At 37.5% G+C, this 17,966-nt stretch overlaps 1 protein-coding gene across 1 annotated transcript; it reads right to left on the bottom strand.

Moving 5' to 3' along the window:
• Positions 1–111: 111 nt before the first annotated feature.
• Positions 112–17,905, bottom strand: LOC141899952 (afadin- and alpha-actinin-binding protein-like). Its single transcript, XM_074786594.1, has 13 exons — positions 17,891–17,905; positions 16,678–16,910; positions 15,959–16,092; positions 13,659–13,827; positions 12,581–12,719; positions 12,074–12,140; positions 9,820–9,988; positions 8,611–8,809; positions 8,022–8,146; positions 7,300–7,476; positions 6,582–6,738; positions 5,955–6,093; positions 112–5,111 (listed from the first exon to the last, which is right to left on the bottom strand). Exons 2-13 carry the CDS (start codon positions 16,891–16,893, stop codon positions 4,904–4,906), a joined length of 1,899 nt encoding a protein of 632 aa, XP_074642695.1. The 5' UTR covers positions 16,894–16,910; positions 17,891–17,905; the 3' UTR covers positions 112–4,903.
• Between the last annotated feature and the right edge of the window lie 61 nt (positions 17,906–17,966).

The raw sequence follows: 17,966 nt of genomic DNA, 5'->3' as shown, positions 1-17,966 counted from the left end.
CTTCAGTTTAGTTGTCAATCATCGCATCACCTTCCTATACACAGTAGAAACTAAATGAACAGTCGCATGCAGTAAATTAAATAAAGTGAAGAAAGACATCATTTACTGGTGATGATTTATTGTTAGTAAATCGACAATTACAGGAAGACTTTGAAATGGGGAAGAACAACCCAGTGGTGTCTAATAAATACCGCATTTGCCAAACAAGTAAAAAGGACTACACGGGCAGGTTTTATAGATAAATTTTACATTTAACCCGAAGTGGTTAACTCAACTACAAGTTCATCCGAATTCGAAATGAGAACTGAAATCATTAGAATCCATTATGTGTCCACATCGACAAAAGGGCACAGAGATAAAGGAATTGAGAGGGGGATATGCATCCTGCCAAAAAATGCAGTATGTATACAAACTAGTGCATTCATTTAATGTCTGAATCGACTTTTAACCAGGTACATGTACAATGTATATCATACTTCAACAGCTAGTTCCGCGTATAAAGGTTGACGCATTCAATGAGTGAAAGTGAACTACAGTGGAACCTCGTTATAACGATCTCGGATACAATGATTCATCGGATATTACAAATATAGAATTTCGTCCCAAGTAAGAAAATTTAATAAATTTCCAACTGCATTTAACAAACTATCGATTATAATGAACATATTTTCTGTTCCCGCGAAGTTCGCTGCAACAAGGTTCCGCTGTTATTTCAAGGCGAGTCAAGTCAAACTTACAACCATCCACATGGCTACACAAACGGAAAACATACCCAACTTAAATTTTCATTAAATAAAATACGCAGTCCATAGGACCTATTACATCATATTTCCCTAACAGAGAAATCAAAACTTGCCAACTGATGCCATCATCAAAATACCAAAAAAATGTACAAATATAAATCACCCACTATATCATAATACAAATCTACCAATACTATTGTAATACTATTTCTTTGCAGGCTTATATATGTATAGGTAGTATTCTACAATATTTCTATGGAATGTTAATCTAAACGCTGTAGACTCTGCTTCAGTCAAACCTTTCGGAACGGTGAAAACTTTTACGACTTATTGAATATCGCTCAACATTGATATACATGGCATTGAACGAGTTTGATGTTACATATTTCATAGTGTAAAAAAATATTAAAACAACAAACATTTGAGTTAAAGGGTTAAATCCGAGTTGACCAGACCCGACTTGAGCGCAGTCTATTGTACATATGACAAAATCGCCTCGTGATATTTCCATTTTAGATCATCCTACATTTATTTTTAAGTAATGTAGGCCTAAATACTTATTTTCATTAGCGCTAAGTTTTTTTTATAACCGGTACATTTCTAGTTTATTTTTCAAGCCAGTACATTTATGTCATCTAGCAATGAAATGTTACTTCAACGTCTACACAAAGTGCCAAAACTGCTGTCATCTTGATTCTAGCGGTTATGATGGAAAAAATATCGTTGAAAATTATCCTATGTACGAAATTTAGGCTGCTCAGCTTATTGGCGGAGTTTTGCCTCGGGTTGAGATCAAACTTTTGCCGCTGTTGCTGCAACCTTTCGTCGCAACAAAAGGCAGCTGGTATTCAATGATTAAAGAACGTAAAAATAATGATTAACAAAGCTATGATATTGATATAAATTAGTAGAAAGCTTGATATGATATATAGTACATCGCGAGTATCCGTCCGATGATATGTGAGATATGTGAGCAAAAAGAATTCGCATAAGTAGACTAATTTGCTATCCAGAAACCGGAGCCTATCAGACAGTCATCATTTGATAGATGAAGTCTGCACAATCTGATTTCCATACCAGCATTAAGGGTGGGTTCAGAGTAGATTTATGCCTGCATAGACATGAATAAACACTGTGTGAACGGCAATGATTTTAGTTATCATGTTCTTAAGTTCTACCGCGTATTTTGTGTACAATGCCCAATAATACAGAATAAAAGCAAGTCAACATAAACGTGATAATTATGCTTGATATCTTTTACATATTTCAAATTTATGGCGGTATCATCTACAGCCAGGAGCCACCTCTCAGATGTCGAACAATCAACGTCTGAATGGGTGGCCAGGTTGCAGAATGACACCAGGGTCCAGTTTCATGAAAAAGTTTAAAACTTAAATCGGTTAAGAAGTTTGAATTGTGGTCCTCATTGATAATGTGAAGTAACCAATGGAAAATAAAGCAAAAATCATAGTTTAAACTTTCATGAAACTGGAACCTGTTTTACAAATACAGACCCTACTTAACCATGATTGTGAGATAGGCCTATACTAGATTGGTACATGGCACACTAAAAATCGAATTTACAGTCACACCACTAAATGTCTAGGTAAGGTATAAAATATACATAGGTTTAAAAAAAAATCAAGAACCAACTTTCTTGCTGCCAGAAAAAAATGCAATCAGTAGATATCGAGAAAAAGTTTATTACACATCTGCGAGACGTTATATATAATATCACCCTAACTATTATAATTTCACCAGTCTACTTCAAGTTACCAGCTGTTTGACTAGGAGTGAAAATGTGCAGGAAACTACCATCAAACAACAAAATCATTACAATGTCACATCATAGTGTGTCGTCAAACATCGGCATCATGAGATTATAAGAACGTTTAAAGTGTACGTACGTGTATAAAATCACGAGAAGCATTATTTACCTACCACTCTGTAATCTATGTAATTCAATCAAGCCAAAAATTAAATTAAAATGGACTTTCGAAATGATTCAATGGAGCGGCATTATAAGCAAGATATAATATTGAGCTAGAAAGAAATTCTAAATCATGGGCTTGTTAATAATGCAGGAATAGTAGATAAGTTCTTTAATTTTTACGAGAGTACTAAACTAAACCAGTCCGGTTTACAGATGAAGATATAGACTACGGACATCGTTACTGTAAAAGTCGTCCATGATAGATTGTAAATAATGTACGCATGAACCTAGTTCTATCCTTAAACCGGCTGAGTGCAACTTTCTACCACAGTCAAGGTTTTTTCCTTATAAGGAGAGAGGCCAGAGTTGACCCTTTGGCCAAGAAACTCCACCAGGATTCAAATTCATGAGCTGGATTGACGAAACCAATACTAGAAATGGCCTCAACCGCTTTGATGCACCTGGTGATATATTATTCTAATAATTCTAAGAACTGAAAAGCTGAAGTGATGCCCGTGGAGATAATGTAAAAAATTCAACATTACAAATGCAAAAAAAAATCTTTAGCTGGATTCATGCAAAAGCAATCTTTCCAGGGATATGCCCAATTTATCAAATGAATCCAGTGTTTTCATATGAATATCATCTTTTATAACTAAAATTGTCAATGGTGATTACCGTACTGCACTGTATAATACAGGGCTGAGAAAAATGACCCCTCAGCTGTGTCGATTTTACTTTTTGCAAGCATTTCACATTTAATCTAGTCTACTAAAATACATACAGTTTAAACAGAAAATTGAAAATAGGGGGATAAACAGACAATACTATGTCGAGTATATTAAGTGTTATGGCACTTGGAACTGACCACTCCTGAGCTTAATTTCTAATATTTGCTCTACTTCTATCGCAGTCGAAATGAAAAGCACCAGTATTTGCAATACATTGTCATGGTGTTTTACCGTGTCAGGTTAATACGTCCGTGCATCAGACATATATACATATTATATATAGAAACAACCGTATAACATACTCGGAATAAAAGCAAAATCATGTCAATTACAAGGAAGATACAGCCTTACATCAAGGGGTATTCTTGATGAACTTGGGACCAAAATACTGAATTCAATATAGGCATCCCCTTGAGGGATCGGGGGATGTGAACGTTACCTTTGAGCAATAAGTGCCCTCTTTCAAACAATGCAGACCACGTGATAAATCTTGAGATTTTGAGTTTGAAATTTTTTTCTAATAGTAGAGCTCTCAAAAGGACTACCGTACTCTCAACTAGTAGCCGCCTTCGGGCCTGAATTATGAAAAATATTTTCCTCATAAATTATGCAGTCTGCTCCAAACTTCGTACACCTGGATCGGGATTAAGTAGTAATCATATTTTTCATTTAAAAAGCCTTAAAGGGCACATGCCCAATAAATTGTACTTTCCGTGATTAGTAAACCAAATGCTACTTTTGTATACAAATAACAACCTGAGATGTGACTGATCGAAAAAAAGATGACAGATTAGCTCTAAATTAGACATTTAATTATTCTCCACTTTGTTTACGTAGTTCACCTATATCCCGCAGTCGGCGCTATTTTTGACGGTATCTTTGTTATAAACACAAGCACGTGTGTGCTCACAGTGCACAGTAGCCTATATGAAATCTAGAAAATGAACATCATTTGTTTGCTTTAATCACAGCTATATAGTACACCCACTAATATATGTTTATCATGTCATATATGATGGCACCAACATATATAATAGTTTAGAATTCATTAATTCTAAAAATCTTCCGAGAGGATAAAATGACCTTTGCAATGTCTAGTGAAATGACTGGAAACAGTTAGCGTTCAACAAAGATGACGTCAGAAACGCGCACCTGCACACATAAACAATAACAGTGAGCACGTGCTGAAATTGCCGATCTAAAAGTCTTATTTCTCAGAGAAGGCTAAACTAAAATTGAAATCAGTAGCATATTTATAATTTCTGAACATATAACTTTAAAGAATAACTTTTATATGATATTCTATTTAGTGGGCATGTGCCCTTTAAGCCTAAAATCTAGTAGATTAAGTCATTTTAAAGAGAAATTCAACTCCCTTGAAAAATCCTGGGGACACCCATGATTTAAGCAGCGCGAATTCACATAATCAGCTAGAATAAAATATGCCATGTGCAAGGATAGGCTAAATACTATAGTTCTTTTTTATATAGTTACTGTCACTTATTGTTACTTCCGTCGCCGTCGTTTCGAAACAACGCCGTACGTAAAGCCTCGCCCTGCCGGTGCGGAGCCGGCGACGTTCGCGAACTGTTCGAAGGAGTCGTTAGGCGGGACGAATTCCTCGATTCGTTCGAGTTCTTACGGTGGTAGATGAACGTAGTCGTCGCCGAGCCATCTAGTTTATGTTTTGAAGCGGGCTTGTTTCTACAAAAAAACAAAAACAAAAACAATAAAAACAAATTGGTATAAGTTTAAAACCCACTGTATGCAGAATTTTACGAAATTAAGAGCAAATTCTAACTAAAAATTGATAAATCAAATTTGATTTGATTTCTAAAATTCTGAATAATTTTCAGAGTGTGGCTATTCTACTAAAACAAAATAATGAATTTGAACGATCGAGATATCAAGTAAACCATAGCGTTATCTAGGTTTTTGCCAGGAATTGTTTTATGAAGCAGGATACTGACTGATTGATGCCGGTAGAGCATAATGTTTTGGGCTGCCAACCTCTGCAAGTGCTATCAGTAACAAATTGAATTTTCTTCAGCAATTTTTTATCAAAATATGCGCAAGAATTTTTAAAATTAATCAGTAATCAAAGGCGAGTCCCTCAGTAACATATTTCATATTCAACAAATCAAATCAGTTTTTCTTACCGAAAACACTGTTGGCAATGTTGGCAGCTCTGAATGTGTGATTAATTCATGAATTAGTCTAACTTTTAAGCTAGAAACTATCTCGTACTCAAAGTATCCCACAATTGCCAATTCGAGATATCTCGTATTTCATGGTCTTCTGCCATTGCCTCTTTTGAGATATTTCATTATCATAAGCCTCAATCTACACTAAGATATATTTTTTTTGGCAAAGAAAATGACAAGATCCCTCATTCCTTATTGTCCAATTATTGCCTGAAAAATGGTTGGTGCCTGAAATTGGCCCTCAAAATACATACACCAGTAATTTTAACTATGAATTTCGAGCAATTAAAGCAATTATTGATCATTTGATGAAAACTGAGTGTTAACAGTATTAGAAACTTACTCTTTCTGCTCCTCGGACACCAATCCAATAGTTCGATAGAGATCAAGCGTGGATGGAGTTTTTTCGTTTGAATGTAGACCTTTCGGGGCGGGTGAAAAGTTTGGCGTGGACGGAACTAACCTCGGACCGGCTTGTGAACCTGTGCGGAGGACAGGAGAATCATGTGAGCACAGCAAAGCAAAATCATGGGTGATTTAATGGCCGCCTTAAAGTGACGTGCCGAAAGTGCACACGACCTGCTCTAAAGACAGGGCAGAGTAAACCATGCATAAGTAAGATCAGTGTCAGTCGGATAAGTAAGAGAAAATGATGGGTCCCATTTTTTGCTTCTCACTCTTGGAAAAACATCAGTTCTTAAAAATTGGATTTCTAACTCGGTTGAACCCTGTAACACCTCGTTTACGCATGGTTCACTGTACAAGCTAAATCAGAATTTCTCATCGCAAATTTCGAGGATTTAGTACAATGATGGAAACTTTTTCTTTTACACATACATGTAGTCAATTAACTACATGAGGTAAAATTCTAAACACGGTGAGGTCTTTCAAGTGAACATGTAAAAGCCACTGCATACCATTTGTCATTGAGCAATGAAGAAATTCAATATGAAAGGAAACATAAACTTACTGCTTGATTTAGATTTCGTCGTGGATCCGGTGGGTGGAATCGATTTACTAGTCATCACTATTTTCGACTGCGAATGGCTTCGCTGCTTGGTAAACGGCGTCATATGCATGAACTGTTGCTGCAGGAAAGATGCTTTTTCGTCCTCGAACGATTTTCTCTGAAAAAAGTATGAAGTTTCTACCAACACGGCTGTAAGTTACATCAAAACAATTGTTCTACGTTCATTGATAATTTGTAAAATCAAGAGCATTATCCACTGAATCTATTCCTTATCAAAACACAAAACCAATGTATTCCTGAAGGTAACTATTATTAGGATATCATATATGTAGTAGAAAGGCTGCATAATCTAATAGCTCAAGGAAACATTTCAGAATATATATCTTATACATTTTTTCATATAAGATTTTATATTAATGTCACAAGGGCCGAGTGTTTCATCGAAGACTCCGCATGTATTTCCAAAATGACTCAATGGTCATGCCGTGTCTATGTGATGTGGTTCAATCTATCTATTGTGACCAAATGCACAAATTCTGTATCTCAACCTAATCAACTGGGTGGGGCGTCATCCAAAACTGACCGTGGAGTTCTACCAAAATACCAGTTTTTCAATGGTGCCCACTTTCATTTTGACAGGAGCTATTTTCGTTGGAAGCATCAACCACTCGCCCCATCAAATGAACTTTTGAAGCAGAAATTTTGATGAACACAGTACCTCTCTACCGAGGCGAATCGCCGCCTCCGTGAAGTTCTTTCGTTCCTCTTCGAAGTGAGCTTTTTGTTCATAAAACAATCGTTTCGCATCGGCGAACGCCGTCTGCTCCTCGAGGTAATTCGAATCGCTGAGAATCGAATTCTGAAGAGTATTGTTCGCCGAGCCGTTCTGCAGTGACTGTGATTTCAAAATAGAATTTAGAGATAAAATTAAATTGTCAAACCTGCCCGACCGAGATCAGTTTGACCAATATTTTTTTGTTATCTATAGTCGAGAACTTACTTAACTGAGAACTGTATGCAAAATATTATCTATGGTCTAACTATTCATAAATCTATTTGAACACAGATTTCCCATAGGCAAGAATGATTCAATGGTCCCAAATGATCTGGATTAAGCACGGTTTACTATGTCATATCATTAGCAATAAGAGATCTAAAATTCCCTCGATAAGGATCAAATTCCACGATCTTTGAGGGTTTCTTCCATAAGCTGCAATGGTTATGTTTTGCAAGCGATGTCCCTGTAAGGTTAAATATGTAAGACAAAGACGGAAACTTTTTGGTTCTATACGCAATCTAGCAACATAAACAAATTTCCCTGAGCTTTCCCTGATTCTTTAGCTTTTTTCTTTACAAAATTCCTTGACTATTCCCAGACTTTTCCCCGATTCCCAGGGAAGGGCCCACCCTGATAATCTAAATACCGGGGTACACACGTACCAATATAAGATCCTCTTGTTGCTGTATAATACTGTCGTAATGATTGACTTTTTCCGTCAGTTCATCGATCTGCTGTTTCCATTTACTATCGTTATCACAAGACTGTGGAGACGATTCGACCGAACCTAGAAACCAATAAATGAAATCGATCAACTACTCGATCTGCTCTTCCGATCAGAAACTACTAGATCTTTTGAGCTTTGTCGTGACAGTGGAGGAAGCTCATCACGACCCATGCTGGATGAATTCCTGAGTCATAACTTAGACTAAAAGTACAGTATTCTTAAATTTTCATGCTATATAAGTTGTTAAATGGGCTTTCAAACTAGCTTATATCTTAATATGTAATGACTAATATGTCTTCTCCACAGAGTGAAATTCGAATAAGGTTTAAATGATTCAATTAGTACACAGCTTAGTTCTTGAATGGAGCAATGATACATGAGTGAAAGGGATTTGACAGTTTTTAATTCATTAGATTCTTTGTTGAAGCCTCAGATGTGATCATTGCAAAAATGATTCGGGGAAAATGATATTCATATTGAGACACAGGATATAATAAACTATATTAATCGTAGCAGTTATTCACCTTTCTGACTTTCTGAATGCAAATTTCTGATATGTTCTTTGAGCAGACGACACTTTTCTTTCAGGCTTTTTTCGATACCCTCCTTGACTATTTCGTACGGCATTTGAAAGTGGCCGTCGGATAACGTGTCGAGCGAATGAGACGCCGATGTCGTCGCTTCGCTGATGTCATCGCAGTCGTCCAGCGTGTCATTAAGATTCTGAATAAAAAATGCGTTTCCATTTGATAAATACATCTATAATATATAGGCCTAATGAAATTAATCTATATTATTATATAAATCTTACAAAAAATTATCATTTTCATTATCAATGTTCACATAAATTTTCAAAGATGAGGGATATAGTGCAAGCCTAAAGGCAATGCTCAAAGATGTGATTATAACGCAGCATTGTAATCCGAGTAGATTTAAACGGTTTCAGATCTAAATTAAATACGAACAAAGTCAAATATACTTAATACCATAGACCCTACTAAAAAGATTCAACAAAAGTCATTACTTAGGGGAAAGGAAAAACATAAGACCTATGTTAATATATGTTCTTGCAAGATATTAGGTAAGAAATGATCATTCCTCAATGTATGTAGGGTAGACTCCTCCATTACTCAGCATCATTAGGACTGAGTTGACTGGATATACAGATGAATATTATCTTTCTAAAGAATCTTTGCAAAATCTTAAGTAAAGGCTAAAAAGCAAGTCGCTCATTGGCAAAGCCTGAGGGGCCAAAGGCCGTGAGGAGAGGATCTTAGGAGGGGGATCCTTTGAGTATATCCCAATGGACACTGTCAGTAAAAAGAAGGAATAACGTTTCAATTTCTGGATGAGTCCCAATGTACATAAAGGAGGAAAGAATGAATGAATGAATGAATGAATGTTCATATTTGTATAGCGCCGATTTCACAATAATCAGTGTTCAAAGGCGCTCCCCAGCGGTACAGAAGCGACGGGTAAAAAGAAATGTTTTAAGTCCGGTTTTAAATGCTGCGAAGCTGTCTAGAGATCGAAGATAAGATGGGAGCGAGTTCCAAATAACGGGAGCATGCACGTAGAAAGATCTTCCACCAAATGATTCTAGTCTGTATTTTCTAATGGTGAGCAGATTCTGTTAGTCGGAGCGTAGAGAAAGAACATCTGTGACCTTGCATAATGGTGTGTCTTTTTAAATCAGAATCACAATTTTCAATATAAATCTGTGGATCTTGTACCTGTGAAGTGTTCGGCGACTTGGTAGGCGAGAACTTTGAGTTGAGCACGTTGATAAGTTCATTCTGCACGTCTTTCAAACTCTGACGTAGTTGATGATTTTCCACACGTAATTCTTTCTGTTTCTCTTCATAATTATTGATAATCAGTGTGTACATCTCTTCTTCATGTCTGAAAATAAGGTACAAACTACATCAGGGTGGCCACTCTTATTTGACTTGGTTTTTCCCTTGACAATGTCTGACTTGATCTGCTAAGAATCCAATCAATTAACATAGTCAAATACACACCGGTAAGACATATACGGAACCTGTTTGATCATATATGCGCAATATAGCAATCTCAACATATTTCCCTGACTTATCCCTGATTGTTTTTTTTAGCTTACTCATTACTAAATTCTCCGATTATTCCCTGACTTTTCTTAAGAAAATTCCCCGAGTTTTCTCTGATTTCGAGTTAAGTAGCCATCCTGCTACATGTACTATTTCGTTACCTCATGGTTTTTGATTATCGATTTAGACTAATCGTGCAGTCTAGTGCATATACAACACCAGACGTGCAGTGCCTAATAGCAAATATTCATCAATCTGACATTTCGGGTAGAATCATACTACCCATCTTCATAGATTTATTTCAAGTGTTTCAAATATATATTCGAAGATCAGTAGAAAAGGAGCCTACCTTAAATGTCGCAGTGATGCATATTAGCTAATAACCTATAATATCGAGGGCCTGGTTTTATTGTGACAGTGGTTAGCTGGTAAGTGAAAATTAAATACACCAGTAATTTCTTATATTGATCTCTCAAACTCGATGAATGTCTCTTATCTGAGAGTTCGCAAATTTGTCGAAGTATCAACTGAGAAATAATCTAATGAAATCAACAACTCACAACTAAGTCTCTTATGGATATGGGGTAATTAACTAGATAAGGAGGTCTTATGGATATGGGGTAATTAACTAGATAAGGGGGTCTTATGCATATGGGGAAATTAACTAGATAAGGGGTCTTATGGATATGGGGTAATTAACAAGATAAGGGATCTTATGGATATGGGGTAATTAACTAGATAAGGGGGTCTTATGGATATGGGGTAATTAACTAGATAAGGGGTCTTATGGATATGGGGTAATTAACTAGATAAGGGGTCTTATGGATATGGGGTAATTAACTAGATCAGGGGTCTTATGGATATGGGGTAATTAACAAGATAAGGGATCTTATGGATATGGGGTAATTAACTAGATAAGGGGTCTTATGGATATGGGGTAATTAACTAGACGTATCGGCCCCACTCCGCGCAGTTCCGCCACCGTGCTGGATTTACGCGAAGCAGCAGAACACAAACATGGCCACTCTCTCAATTTTCAATGATAGAAATCGTGTGTGCATTTCAATTATTTTGGCTGTTAGGGTTTTAAGGCACAATATAAGTTGATGATGTGATATGGCGATGTTAATTAATGATAATTCCGCAGTGAAGCTAGTCACGAACGGTGCCGATTGAGTGAACAGCTGCCAAAAACACTGAAATGTGCGTAGTTGCGTAACTATTTGCAGTGAATTGCAGACGAAACATGAAGCCTTAACGGCCGTTTAAAAAAAATTAATACCAATCGCAATTGTAAAATAAAAATGAGATACAACCTAAGTTAAAATTCTGGCCATTTCTAAAATGTTATTACTAATTTTTAGTCAGTGCCGAGCGTTTAGTTTTCCAACAATAATGAGGGGTGGTAGGTAGTCATGCAATTCAAGTCATCATATATTACACGTTACTTCCACGTTGTTGAAAATCTCGCGAGTCCTGGACCAAACCCCATTGAACAATGTGATCTGTGTGCTGGCCACAAATGCACACAGATCACACTACACTACCCATTACAAACTCCAGTACCCGCAGCTTTCATATATCCATCCAAATATTTAGAGTGTCTTTCTTCCTGGATAATGGGTCTTATGGATATGGGGTAATTAACTAGATAAGGGTGTCTTATGCATATGGGGAAATTAACTAGATAAGGGGGTCTTATGCATGTGGTAATTTACTGGATAAGGGGGTCATCCATTAGGTGATCCACTTATAGGCCAAACCGGCTATGAAACATGTTGCATGGTTATGAAACAGATACCATTAAACGCAGTTTTAGGCACCAACTGGTATTGTCTTTCACACCTAACGTGTTGAGTTGTCAGTTGTTGATGACGAGAGCGTGCAGACATGCTAGACGGCTTGATGTAAACAACCATACCTTGAACTAGTTTTCCATGTGCCTCGCTTGCCATCGACTCGCTGGAGCGAGTTTAAAATTTGCATTCCTGTAAATACAGAGGAATTTAACAATATCAACGACGAAGATTTCAAATTCAAAATTAAGCTATTTACAGAGGTCAACTAAAGATACTCTTCTAAAGTGATAAGTGCTGACCCTCTTCTTGTTTAGAATTTCACTCTTAAGAGTATAATATTTGAAAATGAACTAATGTAGGCCTAATTTGATTTCAAGGAGTGTTTATCCTTGCGAATTCTTCATTCAAAATTTCGAAGTGTATACAATGAACCACCCCGATATACTGGCCTCCCATATAGGCCTACCGCCACCCCGACTGCCATTTACTGCCAGGTTACCTCAATGTACATCTCAATACAAACACATAGTAAAACACCCCCGATACACCGCCATACTCTCTTTTCCGCCAAAGTCGTTCTGCACTGATTTGGGCGGTATATCGGAGGCTGACTGTATTTCTATTCTTACCAATTCTCTTCTCTTGTTTTTTGTCCATTAAAGCTTGATGTAGGCGGTCCTTTATTTTCAGGGCTTCGCGCTCTTTCTTCTTCAATTCGTGTTGATATTGAACGTTGCGGTGGTGCATCACCGAATTGAGCCGTTTCACCTGACGATGGAAAAGAAATCTCTTTCAATTTTACGTTTCTCTGAAATTCATCTCTAGATGACTATTCATTCCCTTGAAAAATCATTTTAACCCATTAGACAATAGAATGTCCGTCGACATCGGACTTGTATCTCCGCAGAACGTCCGTTGTGCTATAGCGCCACCCATAGTTTGAGGGGCCAAAGGTCAAACTTTTGACCGATGATCGACCAAATCTATACAGCGATGGAAAGCCTGTATAATTATCTTCAAAATAACCAATGGTTGTAATGCATCATTTTCAGTGGTTTTCACACACTGCATCTCTAATAATCTTTGTATGCAAATTCAATTGGCCAATTCAATTTTTGTTATTCTGGAACATAAATATGAAGTCGCGGCGTCTAATGGATTAAAGAAGTACGTTAAATTGGGGTTTGAATATTACATTTAATTTGATGTTTGAAATGATATGTGTATAGTATGGTACTTGTTTTCTGCACTGTTTTCCTGTAAATATTTTTGTAACTCTAGTTACAATATAAAAACTTATTGTTTTTCTTCTAATTCTTTGTTCATTGACAATCATCTCATTTGATTATGATCATTAAACTAACTAATTCTAACTAAGTCAACTAGCCTGCGACGAGTCGGTAGGCGACGAGTTGCCATCGCAAGCCGGCTTATGTCGAACCCATAGAGCAGCAACTGGTGGCCGCTCGTAGGCCGCTAATCAGCAATAAACCTGGTTGCATCGGTAGGCATCGCGTTGCTTGACGACATAAGCCGGCCTTAAAGCGCCAGCAATGAAATTAAGCGAGGCCAGGGCGTTGGTGAGTGAGTTTGGGAGCGATACCAGACCCCTGGCAAGTGGGGATGCAGCCTGAACACGCTACTGTACCAAAACTTCATAGAATAATAATATGTCAATATTTGTAGATCGTATTGCGTAAGCGGTACCTCCTCCTTTTCCGATTTCAGTTTTGAAGTAAGCTGTTTCACTTTCAGGCCGAGTTGTCGCTCCTTTTCCTTCTTCGTTTGCAAGTCGCGTTCGCACTGTTCGACGTTGTCTTTCAGTCTCTGATACGCCTGTTCCTGATGATCGCGATCGTTTTCCAGTCTCAACTGTCTGTAAAATATGAGAGAATGACTTATCAAAAAGCGGCGAAAAACAATGAAATTTGCACCAACGCAGTGACATTGAAATGAGTTGGTTGAATACAGGGCCTAGAGCGAATTTTCACTCCGATCTTACAAACCGGCTTTTTCACATTATTTCATGATAAAATACCAGGGCTGGGTTTCATAGATGTCGAAGCAAAAAATCCCCTGGGAACATTTTGAAATTTGTCAGTTACAACCATGGTTTCTCATTGTAACTATAGTGTTTGTCACCCAGATTAAGAATTTACCCTAGGGATAACTTTGATACTCAGTCTATAAAACCTTAGCACAGGATTTTTCACATACTTTTCGCACTTTTTCATACCAAAGTAAATAACGCTTAGCAGTTTCTATTTATCACAATCCAGACAGAGTAGAACTAGGGGTCCAGGGAGACCATGCCCACTTGGGAAGTGGTTCCAAATGCTCAACAATCTAACAATTTCAATATTCAACGCCCCCTGGTGACCATATACAAAAACCAATGAACTTGAAACTCACCACAATCATAGAACATGTCAGCAGCTACGATTTTGTAATTGATTGTGATAACAAAATATGCCCCGTTTCCAATTTAATATGGAAATACTAAGTTATTCTACTATTTAACGCCCCCTGGTGACCATATTCAAAACCCAATCACCTCGAAACTTACCACAATCATAGAACATGTCATGAACTACAACTTTGCAATTGATCATGGTAACAAAATATGCCTAGGTACCAATATAATAAATATTAAGTTATTCTACTATTCAAGGCCCCTGGTGACCATATAGAATAACTAATGTCCTTAAAACTTGCAACAATCATAGATGATGTCATGAGCTACAACTTTCCAATTGATTGTGGTTACAAAATATGCATAGGTACGAATATAATATAGAAATGCTAAGATATTGCATTATTCAATGCCCCCTGGTGGCCATATACAAAATCCAATGACCTTGAAACTCACCACAATCATAGAACACGTTATGAGCTACAACTTTCTAAATGATTGTGGTAACAAAATACGCTTAGGTATCAATATAATGTGGAAAAACTTTTTCCCACTTACGAATGAGTACTGGTGACACCAAGATGGCCGCAATTGCGTCATAATTGGCTGATGAAAAATACCCGTCTCAGGTATAAAACATCGCTTTCCAAAGAATACCCATCACAAATTGCAATGAGAAATGGTAAACCAGTAGGAAGCTACAGGACTCAGAATTTGGGCACTAAAAAGGTCTCAGGACGGCCATCTTGAGTCCGATCGACCCAATTTTTGTTATGCTGATGGGCCCTGGGGGGGATTTATACCAATCCGAAAGAGCAAGGTAATTGATCAAAGCGTCTTCAAAATTTCCCTCAAAAAGTTCAAAAATGTGTAAAAAGTGCTGATTTTGGCGAACAACAATGGCTGCCAGTTGGCCATCTTGAATCTGACAGGGCCAGTTTTTGGGCTGAAGATGTGCCTAGGGTAGATACATGTGTAACCCAAATATCAAGACATTACCTTGAAGCGTCTTCAAAACTTCCCAAAATAACTGGATTCCGTCTAAGGATGGACGGACGAAAAGTGAACACAATAGCCCGCTGGGACTAAAGTCCCAAGTGGGCTAATAAAAAGGGTTCTGGATTACCGTCGAGCCCTGAGAGTGCCCCTCGAGATCCAGTAAAAGTGCCCTCGTTTGGCATGATTTGGCATAGTAAGAGCCCCTGAAAACCACAAAGTTTGATGTCAAGTGCCCCTTTTTTGCCGTAATTTGACATAGAAAGTGCACTCCCGCATAACAGCGAATGCGCTTATACAATTTGGAACCCCCTCGAGATAGGACGCTGGATCCGCCTCCGAGTCACGTGATGTATACTCATCGCTGTTCATTGGCTACGCCCTTATGATCGGTCGTAAGTACACTCAGGTCAAGATCCGATCGTCGTAAAAAATAGAACATGTCCGATTGGCTTACGACTGGTCTGCCACCAGTTTTAATATCTTATTTTAACTACTCTCATGTCACAGAAATTTCCCAACTGAGGAGTCGGTGATCGGGCCACATCTTATACGACCAGAGTTAGACGGGCTTTAGAAATTCAAAATCGTCGATTACCTATTTTCCAGCGATTCGTGGATGCGCGAACTTTTCTGATGAAGCTGCAGCAGTTCGTTCATCGTATTGGCGACTTCGACGAGATCTAATACATCAGCTGAATACATCGACGTGAAACCGCGGACAGTTAATTCCTGAAAACGTGATCAGTCGTTTAGCAAAAATTTGATTCATCAACCTTACGAATTATCGTGACAATTATCTTAACATTCGTTTGGAAGGGAGCATGGCCACTTTCCGCCAATTCACTGATTCTGTGAGTTTCCCTGATTTATTTATGTTATCACACAAAATTCCCTTGGGAAATCTAGGAATTTCTTGGTTTAAAATGATACAATCCATTAATTTTCTATGAAACATGTATCGATAAAGAAAGGCTTGGTCAATAGCATATACAAATCCCCTGAGTTTTCCAGGTTATTTTTTTCAAAATCTGTCAAATTCCCTGATTTTTTTCAATATTTTCCCCATTCTATTATTATCATAAAACTAGAAACATCTGCAATGAGCAGATTTATATACCCCAACATATACAGTGCAGAAAGAAAGGTCCGAGAAGAAAATTCATTGCATAGATGGCCACTGTTCAGCCATCTTTGATTTAGTAAAAAATAAATCATTTAGGCCTATACCTAGACAGTTCCATGAAGTCAGATGTACGCCAAGTCTGCAGTAATTATAGGGAGGCAAATTTTGCGCAATGCATGAAAAATATCTACCTGGTTTAGATACAGCATTCTTTCGTTGACGTTGTCGATCGTACAAAACCGTTCGCCGCGACAATCTTTCTTTTGCGACGGCGAAAATGCGAGCTGGCCAGTCAACGCCATATTGCGTTTAACGTGAAGGGACGGCGTTTGACTCTTCGATAAGCACATCGTGAGAAACGCGTTATCGTCTTCGGCCTCACGCTGTAGAATGTTCCAATCTCCCATTGTTATCTCATTGAAACCTGGAGAAAAAATAATTCAATGTTAAATGCTGCACGAGCCAGGTGAATCGGTCCTCATTACCGAGAGGACGTATTTTACCGAGATGAAATGAAATATAACTTATCGATTTTAACACTTGAAATCATAATATATCAGTAATAAATGCCTGCTGGAGTCATATTTTGTCGGATATTTTTGTAGAAAAATAACTTTTCATGTTACCGTTACGTATTTGAAGTCAAAATTTTTTTTACAAAATATCCGGAAAAATATGTAAAATATGACTCTAGAAGGTATTTATTACTGATATAACATGATTTCAAGTGTTAAAATCGATAAGGAATAAATAAATATGCTATATTTCAGGTCATCTCGGTTGATCTCCGTTGATCTCGGTAAATTACATCATCTCGGTAAGGACCCAGGTGAATCATTAGTTCCTTACCAACAGGGTTCTCTAGAGTTGTCTAATATTATTTTTCATACCTTTTCCATACCCACAAATTACTAAACATCGCTGACCAGATCAGGCAATGTAGGCCCATTCAAACTAATAAGATAACCTCAATACCATTGACAAGTGTTTTTATAAAGATTGCTCTTAAGTATGTAGTGGCCATAAGCAATGCGTCATCTGGAAAGTGACAACTCCCTGTGGTTACCATTATCAAAATATTAGCTTCGAGACAATACTATAGCCTCAAATCAAAAATAGAAGGAAAATCTTTCTTCGTGGGACCATTTTCTGATTTTCCATAGCCATAGAGTAAACACAAGGGCCTGCATTAAGTTCCCACATAACTTGTCTCGTTTTCAGTTGGTAAATAGCACAACTTGTTTATGAAAATTTTATTTTAAACGATAGTCTACGACTTCTTAGACTTAAGTCTACTGAGACTAAACAATTCGACGAGACGGGCCCCAAACCACTCTTGCTAAAACATCGTCCATCTGGTCAGTTAAACGTTCATTTCTTAAATGGCAGAAATCGACGACACACCTGAAAAGTTTTTCTTTTTAGAAAGTGACAGTAGTAGCGCCTTCTTCGTCTTCTTGTTCTACAGTACCGTCTGGTG

This window comes from Tubulanus polymorphus, chromosome 2, assembly GCF_964204645.1.
Source record: "Tubulanus polymorphus chromosome 2, tnTubPoly1.2, whole genome shotgun sequence".
NCBI classification, from domain to species: Eukaryota; Metazoa; Nemertea; class Palaeonemertea; order Tubulaniformes; family Tubulanidae; genus Tubulanus; species Tubulanus polymorphus.
The sequence above is the reverse complement of the archived record's forward strand: the minus strand, read 5'-3'. Positions and strand labels throughout refer to the sequence as shown.